The sequence below is a fragment of the Labeo rohita genome, chromosome 14, assembly GCF_022985175.1.
Source record: "Labeo rohita strain BAU-BD-2019 chromosome 14, IGBB_LRoh.1.0, whole genome shotgun sequence".
Lineage (NCBI taxonomy): Eukaryota > Metazoa > Chordata > Actinopteri > Cypriniformes > Cyprinidae > Labeo > Labeo rohita.
This window is the reverse complement of record NC_066882.1, coordinates 32,763,620-32,782,092: the sequence shown is the minus strand read 5'-3', so window position 1 is coordinate 32,782,092 and position 18,473 is coordinate 32,763,620. Positions and strand designations below refer to the sequence as shown.

Below are 18,473 nucleotides of genomic sequence, written 5' to 3'. Positions count from 1 at the left end.
GAAGTGTCCATCCATATGCTAATAATATACATCTCAACATACTAAAATACACATGGTTAGTTAAAGGTATTTATTCCGTTATTCACAAAATGATTTAATGCTCTTCAGTATATTATTAATCCAGTGATTGCAGCTTGTGATTGCAATGATTACAATATAAGGACACTATCTAGCAGTTGTGTTTATCCATCAAGAAATGGCATTATCTGAAGTCTGAAGTGAGGCTGGATCCAAACTCCAGTGACCTCAGGACGGGCCTCTCCAGACAGAAATAGTAAAGCAAAAGGAGATAACCATAGCCGCTGTTCATATATCGATATTTCATTTGGTTATGTAATTTTGTATATTTTCTCCAAAGCACACCTATATGCATACAGAATACTGCATCAAACAGATTCATAAACAAAAAATGTAAATACCAAATCAGCATTATAGTGGGTCAAGAGTTTAGTACGCTCATTAGTGGGTTCTGGCGGTAGTGGTCACTCGTGCAATGTAATCAATGACACACATCCGAGTCAACAAGACAGGGGAAGTTAGTGAGGGAAGGGCATAAAAAAAGTGGAACGCAGCCCAGAAACACATGGGTCAGATAAGGGAGGTTGGTGTTCCTCCGGGAACAGGGTTGGAAAACACTGACTTAATGAAAAAACAAAATTACGATGATGTTATATTCAAAATGGAGTGTCTATTCACATTAACGCCACCCACCATTGTCTGGTTGAGCCAGACTAAAATAAAAACTGGGACAAGGGGTTTAACTTTTTTTCACCCCACCCACCATGAATACGCCTTTTCCCTACCTCACTCTACTACCTTTCCCATTAAATATCTTTTTTTATATATAAAATTGAAGAAAACATTGGAAAAATGGAAATAAATTGCCTAATGCATATTTAATAGTGCTATAAACAATAACGTTGTTTAACAGTTAATTTAATAGGCCTGTAACTGAAATTGGAAGTGCTGTCCAACACGACAGATGATGAGAAAAACACATCAAATCTGATCTGATTGTTTAGAATGAGATGCATTCATAACATCTTATTTTAATCAAATTTCAGCCCACCTCTAGAGTGCTTGTACAGCAGGATTTCATGTTTTCCTGTTTAGACTTTTTGTTTTTGCCTGTGTGAACAATAGCCCGACGTAGTTCCATTACCCATTCTCTGTTGACTGTTTTCAGATGCTGGCTAACCCCACTCCACTATTGATATACCACTATAGGAGATGCTCTAGATGCAGTATAATGTGAAAATGTGTTGTTTTAAGGTTACCTGACTTTGATTTTCAGATGCTCTCGCGGCCCCCAGGCCAGTCGCCTGCAGATCCTCCTCTTAAAGCTCTGCTCCAGCGGTGTCGCTCTCTGCCGCTGCCGACCACGCTGTCCGCACTGGAGCCCATTGCCCTGACACACGTGCTCACTCCTCCAGGTACAGTGCAAGCCAAAACCACAGCTGAATAATGGGTCATATACACACATACGGTACAGCACGGACTGCGGCTGATCAATGCATATTGTTTAAAGTTAGCTTTATACTCTCTGAAAGTCCTGATTACACTTTCATGTTGTGGCAAGAACTGTAATATCATTTTAAATAGAGCACTTAAGCTAATTCTAGTGATCTGTCCTGCAGCTAAAACCATGGCTAAATCAGTCGTTCTCCGCATGAGGAACAGCAGCACAGGATCCAACAGACGGAAGCTGTTTAGACCAGGATCTGGACCGCTGCACGTCAACATGGTGAGTGATCCGCCTCTGTCCTGTCCTTCATCTGGTGTTCATCTGATTTGGATTGTTTAATGTTGTTCATGTTAAGGAAGTATTACAGGACAAATGAGTGGTACTGCATTAACTATCGAGTTACTACTGTTAAAGGTTTAGTTCACTGTAATATGCAATTATCATCATCATTTACTGAACCTCATGTCATTCCAAACCCACAGGATTTCTTGATTCATCTACAAAACACAAAAGAAGACATATTTAATGAAACCTGAGAGATTTCTGTCCCGCTCTGAATGTAAATGCAGCGAAACTTTGATGCTTTAAAAATCCATTTGAATCTTTTTCAACCCGTGTTAAGCCTCACCTAATTTCTCAAATGTTACCTAGTTAGCATATGCAGAAAGTATTAGTGATCACCATTTTAAATGTTTCAGAATGTTTCTATGTTAAAATAACACGACTCACTCCACTCACGTCTGCAGAGTAACTAGGAAACACTTGAGCAATTAGTGATGCAATTAAGTAATTTGACTTAGACACATGCTGTGATTAGTAATTAATTGGTTCTTTATAACTGGTCATAGTTAGTTAATAGTTCTTAATTAAGCCAATCTCATCTGGTAATTATTGGTTATAAGCAGCTCAGTCCAATAGTAGCTGAAGTGTTGATGTAGTACTGTTAATTTGTCCTGCAAATGAACTTCCTATTAAAGGGTAATTTTAGCTATTTTAACTAGCTTTGTATTATTTATGTCATTAGTACATGTAAACGTGTGCTCTGGCTCTTGAACGTGCACTGAGATATCCCGGATTATTAGTCAGCAGAAGTCTGCAGGATGACATGTTTTTGTTTTACTTTTGACAGCTCCAGGGATTTTGTTAAAACTATAAATCATACTTTCTCATGTTTTTTTTTTTTGTATCCCTGCTCACAAATTGAGTCCAGTACATCATGGGAGTTAAAGTTTTCCTATAAAAGGGGACATCCCAGTCCTTTTTCTCTGTTTTCTCTAGCACCAATATAAAAGCTTTCTTTAGACAGTCAAGCTATATTAAAAACCCCTCTTGGCAGTGGTGAATTACCAGTTTCCACTGTGTTGCTGTGAAATCAGCTGTATACATAACCTTGACAATGAAAGAATGGGTACTGTAGGTAATCTGTAGATCACATCATATAGAAAAGATATGAGATATGAGTTTTAATGAGTTAGCTACTGTGATACTGTAGTTGCCCTGATCATGTTACAACCTTAAAAATAAAGGTGTTTCACAATGCCATAGAAGAACCTTTTTTGTCTAAATGGTTCCATAAAGAATCTTTAACATCTGAAGAACCTTTCTGTTCATAAAAGTTACTTTATGGTGAAAGAAGGTTCTTCAGATTAAAAAAGGTAAGAAAGAGATGTTTCTTTAAAGAACCTTTGACTGAATGGTTCTTTGTGGAACCAAAAATGGTTCTTCTGTGGCATCGCTGTGAGGAACCTTTTAAAGCACCTTTATTTTTAAGAGTGCATTCTGATTATCATTCATAAAATAAAACCAAAAGAGCACTTTTCATCCCTTGTACCACGTCTTCCTGCACGCTAGATGTGAGTGCCGTGGATTAGTGTGTGGTTCTGGCACCCGTCTCTGAGTGTTGGTTCAGCGTGAGCTCAGACGCTGTCTGCTTAAGATCACGTTTGCAGAGCATCGCCGTAAACCGGGGAGTGAAATCTCACCCGCTCAGTTAATTTGGCATCACTATTAAAATTGTCTCCCCGCTTGCATTATGTAATGGATATATTTAAGGAAATGAGTCATCGAGTCATGCAAAGCATGCTGTGAATCCGAGATTAACTTTTTTCAATCTGGTTTCATTTCACATTCAGATTCTATAATCCTTATCACTTCTCATGCAAGACTGTGGTACTTTACTTGACGAATGCTGTCAGCGCTGCAATTTGAGTAAAGAATTAAGTGCTTTTATTTTGTTATATAATAGCTTCTTTAATAATGTTATACATTAGAAACCAATTTGATTAATTTGTTTATGAAATGTCAAAGATTTATCACTATTTAACCACATCAGTGTATGTGTACCTTTTGTGTTCATCTGTTGTTGTTTAAGTGTTTCACTTCATTTTGCGTTCCTTCAGAAACTCACAGACTTACAATTATGAAGATTGTGCTGATGATGTGTGATTATGTTTGATATAGACAACCGGTTAATGGTGATTTAATTGCAATGGCAGGTGCATAATGTATCACCATTAGCTTAGAAAACGCTGCAAATATGCATAATTCATGATCAATTGTAATTGCAGTGCAATTAGCGCAGATTATGTTTGCAAGACCGCGCACCAGCAGACGCTGTAAGGCAAGAGTTCACGGCTCCGTTTGTGGATGTGGAAATATTCCCTGACCCCGTGTTGTTTAAGGAATGTATTATTCATGCTGTAATGATGATGATGATGGGTTGTTATCGAGGAGAATCAGACTCATCAGACGTTAAACCGTGCGGGACATGACAGGTCAATCCGGCTCTGTTTTGAACAGATCGTTTGTGGTCCACCAGCGCTGCAGCTGCGTGAGGGATTTTCCGGTTATGTAATAGTGTGTTCCATATAGGAACAGCAACATTTCTCATTCTCATATGGATGCCGGATAGGGCTGATGCTCACTGAGTTCAATGTGACCTTGAACAATTAATCTAAATTGCTCAGCTTTCAACATTTGAGGCATGAGAGAAGATGTAAAGCTTCTTTTACCATGGCCACTGTTTTCTCAGCAGTGTCTTTGACTATCGAGCAGTGGTCTTGTTTGTTAGGGTGGTCAGCGTTAAAGGCGTTCGGAGAAGAACTGAGCAGCTGGCTGCTGTTACGCACGAGCTCTCAGACAGGAAGTATCATTGTTTTCTATGTTCGTCAACATTTTGTCCCGTCTGCTGTTGTTTCCTCAAAATGTATGCCTACATGACTTAAAGCCCGTTCACACCAGACCATTAACTATACATACAACTTCATTATCATTCACACTAATATGTGATACCGTTCTGTTTCTGCCGTTTTGTCGTTTGCGGTTTTAAATTTTTGAGCTCATTAAAGTCGAGTGGGTTTGTTGTTTTTGTGATGCCGTGATGTGGACTTCTCTATTCTCAAAGAATTTGAACAGGTATTCAAACTTTACACAGTGAAAGAAAATATATGTGATGCTTGTTCAGTTTACTTACTTAAAATGAGCCACAGCGACACAATTGCTGTACATTGTGTCCTAACTTAATTAAAGGAGAAGTCCACTTCTAGAACAACAATTTACAAATAATGTACTCACCCCCTTGTCATCCAAGATGTTCATGTCTTTTTGTCTTCAGTCGTAAAGAAACTCCATATAATGGACTGATATGGTGCCCCGAGTTTGAGCTTCCAAAATACAGTATAAATGCAGCTTCAAACGATCACAAATGCGGTTGTAAACAATCCCAGCTGAGGAAGAAGAGTCTTATCTAGCGAAACGATCAGTTATTTTCATATCAATAAAATTTATATACTTTTTAATGTCAAACGTTCGTCTTGTCTTGCTCTGCCTGGACTCTGTTTTTGTTCTGGTTCATGTCAGTTAGTGTATGTGGAAAAACTCCCATCTCATGTTCTCCCTCAACTTCAAAATTGTCCTATATCGCTGTTTTACCTTTTTTGTTAAGGGTGTTTGATCTTCTTTGCTTGTTCAATTTGCAAACACTGTGTCTGTTCTTCTGCAGTGATGTAGGATGATTTTGAAATGATTTTTGAAGTTGAGGAAGAAAATACGATCAGAGTTTTTCGACATACACTAACTGTCTTGAGCCAGAATACACAGAGTTCAGGGAGAGAAAGACAAGACGAGCGTTTGACATTAAAAAGTATTTAAATTGTATTTTTTAAATGTAAATAACCAATCGTTTCGCTAGATAAGACCCTTCTTCCTCAGCTGGGATCGTTTACAACCGCATTTGTGATCGTTTGAAGCCTCATTTAAACTGTATTTTGAAAGTTCAAACTCGGGGCACCATATCAGTCCATTATATGGAGAAAAATCCTGAAATGTTTTCCTCAAAAAAATTTCTTTACGACTGAAGAAAGAAAGACATGAACATCTTGGATGACGAGGGAGTGAGTACATTATATGTGAATCTTTGTTTTGGAGGTAGACTTCTCCTTTAATAGTGTTTAATCCATGTAAAACAAGTTTACTTTTTTGTGAATCTTTTTTGATGCATTAACTAAGACTAGGTGGTGGATTGTTAGTTCCCAGCATGCTGTGCACATGTCTGGATCAGGAGAGTAAATGCTGCAAATAAGTATTATTTTATGTGTTTGATCTGTCTGTCTGCCTGTAGGTTAGGCTTTCTCAAACCAACGTCAATATTTGTCTAACTGTTTTTGTTATTTTAAAGCAAAATGTGCATAATGTTTATTAGCATGACATAAGAATTGTAACACCTTCATCAAAATATCAATCATCAATCAAAACTACATGAGCACTTTAATAAAACTTCGTGCAAACAGAATAAATATATTGTTAGCAGTAACATTTAAACCATTCAAAACAGAATTATTCTGTGTTCCACATGAAATTAAATGTGTCTGTAGAAGCTATGAACTCAGCAGCAAAGTGAAAAAGATTTAATTGTAGTGTTCATTAAACTATATAATTACAAGAGTAACAGAAACAAGGGAACTAGGAAAACAAAGGAAACTAAACTAATTATCAAGGCATACATGATCCAAATGACTCTTTTTTTGCTGACAGCTGCAGAGTTTGGCATCTCACCATAAATGTCTGGCCAAATAAACTGAGAGATCTTTGTGTTATAAAAATATAGTGTAAGTTTCAGAACTTAAAACTTGGACTTGAAACCAAGATGGCAAAATGACTCATTAACAGGGTTTTTATTACATAACAGAGATGAATCCAACAGCACGAGAGTGTCTGCAGACACAGACCAACAGCTCTTCGTCTCTCTGACCCTTCAGTGACGCTAGAAGACATACTACAGCATGAGCACTTGATTGAGATGTCTTGGAGATTTCCAATCTTTGTGCAGTTCTTAATTGTGGAAGAACATCATCTCTGCATATCTTCAGAAGGATCCTAACATTTAAACTTCAGCTAAGTGCCTGATCGTGTCCGTAGAGCATAATTATGTCATAACTGGACCTTATTATTGAAAAATTTACAGAATATTCAGTGAATATTCATTCCCTTTATAATCTGTGGAGCTGTCAATCACTGTAGTTCTGCCATCTCGCCAAAACCGTCTACGCTGAAAAATGAATCTCAAACTTACATTGGGTCTACACACATGCTGTTAAAAGAAACCTATGATGGAGTACTGCAAGCATAATACTGTAATCCACACTTTCCACAACTAGTTAAAGGAGAAGTCCACGTCTAGAACAAAGCTTTACAGATAATGTACTCACCCCCTTGTCATCCAAAATGTTCATGTCTTTCTTTCTTCAGTCGTAAAGAAATTATGTTGTTTGAGAAAAACATTTCAGGATTTTTCTCCATATAATGGACTGATATGGTGCCCCGAGTTTGAACTTCCAAAATGCAGTTTAAAATGTGGCTTCAAAGGCTCTAAACAGTCCCAGCCGAGGAAGAAGAGTCTTATCTAGCAAAACCATCGGTTATTTTCATAAAAATAATACAATTTATATACTTTTTAATGTCAAACGCTCGTCTTGTCTTACTCTGCCTGAACTCTGTTTTTGTTCCGGTTCATGACAGTTAGTGTATGTGGAAAAACTCCCATCTCATGTTCCCCCTCAACTTCAGAATCGTCCTGTATCACTGTTTTACCTTTTTTGTTAAGGGTGTTTGATCTTCTTTGCATGTTCACTTTGCAAACACTGTGTCGGTGCTTCTGCAGCGATGTAGGATGATTTTGAAATGATTTTTGAAATTCACTTGAGGGAGAAAATACGATTGGAGTTTTTCGACATACCCTAACTGTCTTGAGCCAGAATACACAGAGTTCAGGGAGAGAAAGACAAGACGAGCGTTTGAGATTAAAAAAGTTTTTAAATTGTATTATTTTTATGAAGAAAGAAAGACATGAACATCTTGGATGACAAGGGGGTGAGTAAATTATCTGTAATTTTTTGTTCTGGAAGTGGACTTCTCCTTTAATCATAACAGCTGTAATCATAATTGTGTTCCAGTGGTTGCTCCTTTATAATACTTATTTCACATGCAAAGATAATTCCCAGTTCTAGCAGTGGGCATTTACACTGAAATCCTATATGCCACTTTCAAATGAGTATTCAAATCAGAGGGTCAAAAACAAGGTAGAAAATGGCCATTTATGCCCAAATTATGACTCCTTTTTATGCAAAATGATCAACTGTAACATGCTGGAGCAAGAAAACATAGACAGAGGCAAGGACCTAACTGCTGGAGTTTTAATGGAAGTTACAATATAAACAAATATCCAGGAACACGGCAGCGAGGGAACAGAAACACAAGCAAACAAGCAACGGTTACATACAACAACTGACAAACAAGGAAAACACAAGGGCTTATAACAAATGAGTCCACTGAGGGCAAGCAGTCTGGACCAATGCACAGTTTCATTAATCCAAACATAAACAAACACAAATAAGTGAAACAAAGACTCACCAACAGCAGGCTACATTTAACAAGGCCAGATACAAGACAATAGGAACATGAGGCCTATATATACACATGGACTAATGACTAACAAGAAACATCTGAAAGCAATGAATCAATAAACCGATCAGAGGTTCCCAAAATCATCGTTAGCCAACTATGGTTGTACGTTCCGTCATTACCAACATAGTTCAACGAATCGGTGTTTCCCAAAACCATTGTTCAAACGAACGTTCGCAAACAGTGTCACAAACTTACGTGGTTGGAACCACAGCTATCAACCTGTGGTTAGAAGCATAGCTCCTTGTTAGAAAGATGCGTGGGCTCAATAAATTATGCTCTTGGGCACAGAAAGCAAGCTAACATGCAGTACAATCTATATCTTTCACTTGATCTAAATATAAATGCATTTTAATCTATGTATTTTTAAGCTTCCTCTGCAAGCAACGTTTTTGAATAGTGCGCATGGGCATAAATGCCAACGGGAGCCCCGGAGTATGACGTAAGAGGGAACCCGCGATGAATCAAACATCAAATAAAGTGAAATGACAGGGAACAAAAAAATAGTAAATTAGTCATCAGGTGCCATATTCAATATAGCTGCATTTTAGAGATCATTAATTAATTAAATAATATAAGTTATTACTCTCTGACCTCATTAACAAAGGGCCTACATTGTTGAACTAAAGTGGTTCAAACAACGGAGATGTGACCATGTTCAGGAAACAGTCGTGACTAGCTAGTTTGTTTCCACAACAATGCATCATACTATGGAGGTTAATCAGCGAGATTGTACAGTCGTTGTACGGGAACCACACCCCAGAACGTGATTCATGAAACCAATGAAAACAAGACACATAAAGCAGGAGAAGCACATGACATGCTCACATGAGGGAAAAGGGAACCACATGACAAAATCAGGTACAAAACTACAAAATAAAAGAAACCAAATCTTGACAGGACTACATAAACACAGACACGGCTATCAGCTAATCAGCTTAACAGGATATGAGACACAACATGAGACAATGAAGATGAATCAACAAGAAAGACTACAAACTGACTACAAAATAGCACAAGGACAGGAAGTAATATAAAAGTCCCAACAGGACAAGAGGAACATGTAACACCAACATTGTATGTGGAGCTCAAGGAACATTATAAAATAATACAAAAATGCAGTTCATGACCCCATTAAGGCACCTTTTGCTGTATGCCAACCACCATAAAATCTCTAGAGGAAGAAGAAGATTCTTTGCTGTGATGTAAGTGAACTATGCGCTGAATACTGTGCTTATGTGCTTCATTTATATTTTTTCAGAGTCAGAGCAAAACAACAGAGCAAAGAACCTGCTGCATCATAATAAATACTCTATGATGCAGTCTTAAATGAATTTCTTCTTAAAAATTAATTTCATTAAAAATATTGTACAGTACTACATATTCATACCAATGGTAATCACACACTTCCCAAGCTTCCCATGCAAAACAGACATATGTAAATGGTAAAGCAGGAGAAACACATTATTTCCCTCCTAAAATAAAACAATTAATGCTGAGATTTTCAGGTTGATCATTGGTTTAAAGTTTAATCTATGTCCGTTTCAGACACTGTTTCACGTGTCCGTGTAGAATAATGTGTGTAGCTCTTAAATCACACAGAATTCTGACAAAGCATGGCTTTGTATTCATGAAACTATTTGTGTCTGTTTGAATTTCAGATGTGACCTTTGTTGTGTAAATGTCAGGATGGGTGGAATCGAGCCGTATGGGAATCTCAGTGTCAGCGTTATGTAACTGTCTGTTCCGCATCGCAAGAGAAGAGCACTTTCAATACATTATACTTCAGATATTTCATAAGAATAATCTCAAGACACAAATAATCAATTTGTCTTCTGCTATACTGTGTGAAAACGACATTTACAATTATCCGTAAAAAGTAAGATGTTGAATATGAATCGGTTTCAACAGTAACTGATACAGTTTTGTTTTGTTTTGTTTTTTTGTTTTTTAGAAAGTATTATTTGAACATCAGTTTATAAAACCCTCAGTATTCAAGTGGAAGGGTTTGAAATCTGTTGTAAATCAATTGTGGGACTGTTACTTGGATATAAAGAATTACATACATTTAAAGTTCTAAACAAAACATATATTACTCAAACTGAGTCACTGAAGAATTTTTTTTCTAAGCATTTCAGTATTAGCATCGTGTCAAAGTGTAAGATTATTTAATTGATGGCAAATTAATATTATTTTTCTAAGATGAGTCTTGTACTATGGACAGAACATTTGTTTAAGAGTTGGTTTACATTTGGACAAGTGTTTAAATGTGACTGCAGAGACTTTCAGGACATTAAACTTCACAGTGAACAGGGAAACTCACCAATTCACTTGATGCTTTCACAGTTTATAATCTCACTTGTGCAAACTTTCAGGGAAAATGTGTTTAAATAAAGACTGAAAGTGCTGTTCAAGCTTAATGGTGGTGACGTTGAAGTCATGTGACCGTGGTGTAGTTAGCTTATAGCCTATGTTTACTGTATTTAGGCTTCAAAATGCATAAAAGTTATGTTCACATGTAAAGGTTAGTGTGATCAACCAAAAGTGTAAGAATCATAAACTTTGTTGGTCACAATTTTCTGCAATAATTGGTATATGTATTGGTACAATATATATAATTGGTACAATAACCAATATTGGTTTGGACTCCAAACATGATCTGTGCAGAGCTTATTGTGTATAAATGTCAAACATTAATGTTTCCGCAGCGAGTGAAATCAGATTTAAATTCATCAGCATGATCACATCAAGCACTGAATGTACTAATAGAGTACAACAGGGAGGATGGATCCTTTTATGCCAAACCCAGAAATGAGTTTGCACTTTAGCGCTTCCAGTTCTGCCGGGGGGGTCAGACAGAAAGTAGCCTATACGCATAATATGGAAAGTTACTTGGAAACATTAAGATGCATTTCTATAGCTCTGACTGCTCTGATTGTAATTTTACGGCCCTGAAGGGGGTCATGCTGACATTTCATGAGCGGTTGATGTAAATACACTACAGCATTTATTCAAACACCTGCATTAGCTTGGATGGAGCAAGAACTACTTTTAAAATGCATGTGGAGATTCAGTCAGGTGATAGAGTTTACCCTCTTCAACTTATTGCTGTTGAACTGAATTTACAGAGATAACTATTTGCTAAAATAACCTTAACATCAACAGCAATGCTGAAATACATGTCAGTCAAATGTGCGTTGCATGTTACACTGTAACAAACGCTGCGTGTTTTCTTTTTCAGGATCATCATTGGCTGGTAGAAAGAAAAAATGTAGATTACAAAAAAGTTTTTACTTGTAAATGAAGATAAAGTTAAGCTATGCGTAATTACATTTTAGACACATTGTCAGTAATTTTGGCAATGAAAATACAAGCCTAGGAGAACTGTTGAGCATTTCTGATCAATACACAGTGGTGTTATTCAGTGATTAATTAATCGGCGCATTATGTACTCAGTTAGCTTAAAAAAAGCTTGACAGCCCTATTAAAAACATAAAAAATACACAAATACCCCCCATGTGCTTTGAATCCACACTCCCTTTTTTTCTTGTTGCTGACAAGTGTTTAAATGTGACTGCAGAGACTTTCGGGACATTAAACATGATTTGGTTTGTAATGTTTGTAATGGTATTTGTAGTGGAAACCAATAGAATTTTCTGTGATGGTTCTGTTGTTTTTTTAAATGCAGGGTAAATGTGACCAAACCTTCATTTCTGGTGGTCATGCATAAGATAAATCAAAAAAATAAAGATTCTCACTTTTATGAGAGTTAGGAAATTCTATTGGTTATGAGACACTATCTGAAGCGGAAAAAAAAGATTTTCGGGTCTAGATGTTGTTCATATGTTTAATTTCTTCTTGAAATTGTTTTGTGTTGCACGTGGATGGTTTTGAACGGCTTGGCTTTATACTTCATTCTTCTTCACTAATAAGATCGGCACAGTCAGAGATGATTCAGATATGAAGGACAGTGCATTGAAGATGGCACAGTTAACTGTATGCACGTTCGCGTGTCGTTCGGTCTTATATAACAGAGTCGGGACGCTTGTTAATGTTAATGACCGTGTTTCCATGGTGAGGGTTCAACATCACGCGCGCCGGCTCGGGTTGGTCGCGCGTCATCTGTGCTGTAGAATAAGCGCTGTGAATAGCGAAATCGGCTGCTGTTCTGACGACGGAAGAAGCCGATGAAGATGATGGTGAGGATGAGGCATATTCATGCGTGTCTTGTCTTACAAGCCACAGAGCTAACCAGAGCTGTCTCTCAAACCCCAGCGAGCTGCCTAGCAACAGCATTACCGGACATCACAGGTGTGCCGTCTAGGTAGGCAGCTCGCTAGGCTTTGAGACGTGGCCGGAGTGTCGTGTTTTTAACCTCTTGCATACACATCTGTGCAGCTGGATGCATTGCTAACTGTACTGATCGCAGGTTTGACAGCGACAGCATCCTCGCGAATCTCGCAGCGCTGCAGCATGACCTTGGACGTGCAAACGGTGGCGGTGTTCACTGTTATCGCCATTCTGCTGCTGGTCAACGTGATTCTGATCTTCTTCATGGGCTCCAGCTAAAGGATCTTCAGCATGACTGACACACAGTCGAACGGGCGCAAAGATCTGTGATCGCTGCTCGAGCTGGAAACATCTCAGGCTGTTTGGCGGCTGCTCGTATCTGTGATTCTGCTCTTTACCGCGGTGGATATGGTAAAAGATATTCTGCACTTACATTGTGAAGTGTGTGCGTGTTTGTTCTCCACCGTCATCTTTCAGTCCTATTGCATTATATAAGCTGATGTGTGGAACTGTATTCTGTTCTGTGTTCTACGGATGGAGCGTTTGTGTGAATGATTTATGAACGTCCATTTAAAATGCTGGTGAATTAATATTCATGGCCAATGCTCTGAATACAGAAAATACCAAATGTCATGCAGTAAGACTCGCAATAATTGCAGTCAAAACAGTCTGTTAAGATATTTATGAAAAGTTCATGAATGTAAAATGGTGCAAAACCCTGCATACAATATGCAAAGCTTATTTAGATCTGAGTGCTTTCAAAATGTAAGGCAACATTAGAATCAGAGGGTTATGAATCTACAGTAGGACGTCATTCTGTATTTAGAGAAACAATTAATTCAGAGCGTCTGTTAATGTCATATGTTTGATCAGAGCTGCGATCACATGCCGGCACACGTGGCGTGGCAAGTTGAGAATTGTCAATTTCCACATCATTACTGTGACAAGCTTGACACCAGAGGAACTGGTTGACAAACTGTGCTTCTGGATGGATGATTCTCAGTCTTCAAAAGGCACATCGTATGTTTCAGATGTTGAGCAGGATGCTTGGTGTTCATGTGTTTGTGTGTGTAAACCTGTCTTTGGCAATCTCGTGTGTCTTTGATTGGCCCTCACTCTCAGGACTCGAGTCCGTTATGTAATATTTTTCTGCTGGCTCTTCAGTGAGGATGCTGGTATTTGGGCTAATGAAATACTCACAGCAAATTTCCATCCCCTGCCTTTCGTGTTGATCCTGTGTATATCTTAAATCCCTTGTCTTTATTCTAATTTGATGTTAATGCAACATCTTTGTAGAAGTTCAGCTCAGTGTGCTTTAGTATTATTGACAAAACGTATCGCTTCTTAAAAGACAAGAAAGTGAATGAATCTGACAGTGAGAAGAGCAGATTGATGTGAAATGACAAATAGAGGACATGTGTTTCTCGTTCTTCTTCTGAGTTTTGACATCTTTGTGTTTTCATACGCACTTGGTGCCAAGTCGAATACATCCATCTCAAGACATACTGTATGCAGAAACATGAGGGGAACAGCGGTCGATTATGTAACAATAATTTCATTACATTCACCGAACCCTGGGACTCCGTAATGAGAGACGACTTCCAAGGTGTCTTATTATTATGATCTCTGCTCAGCGTTGTTCTGTATTTTTTATCTGAACGTGCTTGAAAGATATTTATTGACACTAATCATTCAGAGAATTATGGTGATATGTAGTCTTGTCCAAATATAAAGCAAACGGATCGTGGAAATGGAGTGTGTGTTTCTGATCTTCTTGTAGTTAAGTACCTGCGGTATTTCCATCAGGTCTTCAGCATGTGAAGCCCAGAGAAAGCCTGTGGTGTTTGCGGCTGGAGTCTGAGTGCTGAACCTGTGGCTGCTGAACGCTGCAGGAGTTCAGAGGCAGCCGTCGACAAATGCACTGACAGTGCTCATGCTGAAGGCAACACTCCCAGAGGAGCATATACTGCACACACAGCCAATCAGGAAGGCACTTGCTCAGTGTTTCGCTGTTTGCATCGCATAAGTGGCTCGTTTTGGGAAAGAAATCTGGGCAGTCTGTGTTAAAGAGATCTCAAGATGGAGGCCTAGTTCCCATGTCAGTTTTTTCCAAAGCAACGGCCACATTTGGCTTTCATTTTCTGTAAGACAGAAGCACTACACTGTACAAGTTAAACAAGATTTGGAAATGGTTTGATGAGGTGGTGAGAATAATAAGTGAGTCTTGAGGGCTGGTCACACTACACTTTTCCTTCCAATTGACTTCCAGTCACACACACACAGCTTGGTCAACTCGGACCTGCAGATTCATGTCATGTGAGGACTTGTAACCAATAGAAAACTGGCATGGCCTCTTAGCTGAATTAAAGGAACGCGAACATTAAACTGCAGGATTGCGGCGTTGCAGTAAAGTGAGTGAGGTAGATTACACCTGTACATTATGGATGTATCATATGTAGAATTATTATTATTATTGCTTTGTCAGTATTAATTTCTTGTGCTCAAAGTGTGAACATGGTTTATAATGAGAGCGACCTGCTCCAGCAGATGCCACAGAGGACTAGAAACTGTTGAATTGCATGATTATAAATAAGCCTGTGAGTCACTACAGAACACGTGGTTGAGGCTCGTTTTGATCTTATGGTTCTTTCGTTGGTTCTATGATTCATTTGTTTGATTATATGATATTTATAGTCACAGCGCCTGTGAGAAATAAAGTATATTGAAATAAATGTATTTTCAGGAGGAGCCTGTTCATCCAGTCCTGTCAGTCATTTAATAAGAGTTTATAAGCATGCACATACTCTATTCTGTGACAAACTCCTCCAGCGTCCCTCCTCCTCCTCCTCCTCCTCCTCCTCCATCCGTATTCCAGTTCCTGTTTCTCTAATCCCTGTGAAGATGATCAAAGGCAGCAGTTCTCAGTTCACATTCTGGGTCCCACAGCACATTGGGTATAAACACTATGATTTTAGCTGTCTCTTTCTTTTCTTCTTTTATTTGCATATAGCTATATATTGCAGCAATATTGCCAGCTCTTATCTTAGTCCTTATCTTTTACGTTTGCCATTAACATCTGACTTGTACTCAAAGCTAAAAAACACGTTGTAAATAAAAACCTCTGATGCAGCGGGAGCTGATGCAGTGGAATCAACACCTTTCAGGATTAGCTGTTGTGTTGAATCAGGTGTTTTAAACAAGGGACACAAAGTGTATCTTTAGCTTTTCAGTGCATGCCTCATCTTTGCTACACCAAATAACACCATTGTGCTTTTATGTACTCCTGAAGAGTGCATACTATTTACCTTAAAGGTGTGGGATTTCCCCAAAAATAAAGCATGGAATTATGCAAATACAGTCCCTCTCAATCATTACTTATGATCCAGCATACGTGTGTGGTAGTGTTTGTGCCTACAGAGACATTGTCCTCTGCCGGTGCTTTCTTATTTTAATCTTCAATTGCATTTCTGTGCTGCAACCTTTGGCCAGTAGGTGTGTCATCTGTGTCTGAAGCTCAGAAAGCTCCGCTAAGTTTTTGTGTCTCAACACAAAAGCAGTTTGCTAATGTTGCTGCTGTTTATTCATATAAACAAAACGTTTATGGACTATGATAAACACAGTATTTGAAAATAAGCTTGTAAAACACCTCATCACTCATCTTCCAGCAGCTAGTCCGCTCTGTCTCATGAGATGATTTGCTGTTTGTCTCCTGGCAACTCATATCATGTCAATTGAAGGGGGTGTGGCTTCTGGCAGCGTTGAACCCGCCCTTGAGGAGGAGCTAAGTTTGAACATTGTGTTACAAACAATGATCTCTGTTTTAACGATCCAAGTGCGTGGTCTGAAGTGCATGACACAGGGCATGTCCGAATTCACTTTTGCTTAGTTTAACTACGGAAAAAAACTGTCAGGCGCATGGTCCAAAGGGGTTGTACCTATTCTCTTAATGAGTCTTAATGAGGTGTGTTTTGGGCCAATAAACCATAAACCAATCAGAGTCTCATCTGCCATTCCCTTTAAAGGCCAGTTGGCGAATTCGCTATTTACACGATGGAATTTGCAAGAGCAAAGTCTGAATGCCTCTCTATGTACACAATAATAATCTTTTACACTGCAATCTTTTCATTTTTAAAATTTAGCATGTTTGTGTGCTGCTGCATGTTCCTGTGTTTGCAATAAGTGCGTCGTACACCTGCCTATAACACATACTTTAAATAAATAAATACATTTGTAAAAAATACTATGTCATTGACTTTAGACCAGGTTTTAGTCAATCAGTCATTTCAGTTGTGCAATCAACGTGGTGCTGGATGTGAAAATGATATTTGCGTTAATTTGAAACTAGCAAAAAAATGCTTGCATCGCACCTGGCATCACATTGGGTGTACGATAGGGCCCAATAACTGAATTTCCTGCATAAGGTAATGTGGGTTGATAAGGCACAGAGGTCAAAAAGGGTCAAAAAGTGTTGTAGCCCTACAGCAGGTAATATTTTTGCTCATTCTGTTCTTACAGTGCGAGACTAGAATTGAGATTAAATGGCTGATTAAAGGTGATCACTCTTATTGGAAATTCTTTCTCTTATTACAGCGTGATGAGCAGACGCATTTAAAGATGAACCTAAAAGATTGAGACCGATGTTTGTCCGAGCATGTTGAACGGCCCAACATACTGTGCCCGTGCTGAGCCAATATACAGTATGCCATATGTTTTATGACCAAAAGCAGATGGGAAAGTGTATGAAAGAATGACCAGCATTGTATTTTCCTACAGTTGATCAGCGGCGGTTCGGTGGTCAGCGCAGAGGCAGTATGGGATCACGTGACGATGGCCGAGAGGGAGCTGGCGTTCAAGGCGGGAGACGTCATCAAGGTCCTGGACGCCTCCAATAAAGACTGGTGGTGGGGTCAGATCGACGACGAGGAGGGCTGGTTCCCCGCCAGCTTTGTGAGGGTACGTTCTGCCACATCTTTGATGAACTCAGTCATCTCATCGAACAAGCTCCTAGATCTTATTATTGAATTAAGATGCGGTTCAAGGTCTGAAGTGAAGAACTGAAGTCTTGGACACCGATCGTGATTAGATACGGACTTGGAAACGAGCGCAGTCGGTGTTCAATCAGTGTTGCCAAGCCACTTCCATCTCACTGTTCCATTTCTATTCTTCCACAGCAAGAGTAAATTAAAACCAAGTGTATTTCTGTCATTCTTTCCAAAGGTTGATCCCCACCCTCCTCAACCTTACACAAAACCAGTTTTCTATATCAACCCTATAGCAACTCCAAGGTTCCATAACACAACAGCAAAGGTGCGTTCCCAGCTCCTCAAATCTCATCCAGTGCTGCTGATTTTGTCAACACAGCCGTCTCACAAAGCATTTTAAAGCATCCAACCGAAATCACGCTCCTAGTGTGCTTCATAGCTTTTCAAGTAGATGTAGAACATGAGCATCCAATATGTTTCTTCATTACATGCGCTGCTTTGGATGCCTTTTGTAATAGCCTCCAAACATCGAAATAGATGTTAGTAGTAGTATCTGCTTTGCATTCAGAACCATCTTTCTCGTTTTCGCCAGGCAGCATCCCATTTTATGTTTGCATCTCTGTAGATGCCTAGATTTACCTTCACAATGAGTGAGTATAATAATTCTAGATGGAATTTCAAAGCTGTTGGTCTGTATTCAGTAGTCTTTTGATCAGGGAACATGGTTTTAGACGCTCAAGCAAACGTTCCTGACGGGAAAGAGTTTTGGTAGGCCATGT

The 18,473-nt window shown here is 38.8% G+C and overlaps 1 protein-coding gene across 9 annotated transcripts in view; it reads left to right on the top strand.

The window, feature by feature from the left end:
* arhgef9b (Cdc42 guanine nucleotide exchange factor (GEF) 9b) overlaps positions 1 to 18,473 on the top strand; it is a 35,887-nt gene that overhangs the window by 4,967 nt on the left and 12,447 nt on the right. For 6 of the 9 annotated variants that reach the window (XR_007829090.1, XM_051128044.1, XM_051128048.1 and 3 more), the window contains exons 3-6: positions 1,295 to 1,433; positions 1,638 to 1,744; positions 17,486 to 17,665; positions 17,930 to 18,019. Coding sequence is in view for 8 of the 9 variants with exons in the window: in XM_051128044.1 (XP_050984001.1) it covers positions 1,295 to 1,433; positions 1,638 to 1,744; positions 17,486 to 17,665; positions 17,930 to 18,019 (516 nt within the window). In the remaining variant the exon portion in view is untranslated. Of the gene's footprint in view, positions 1 to 1,294; positions 1,434 to 1,637; positions 1,745 to 12,465; positions 12,622 to 12,652; positions 13,124 to 17,485; positions 17,666 to 17,929; positions 18,020 to 18,473 lie in introns of those variants that run through there. The other 3 variants (XM_051128050.1, XM_051128046.1, XM_051128051.1) reach the window with 3 other exon arrangements.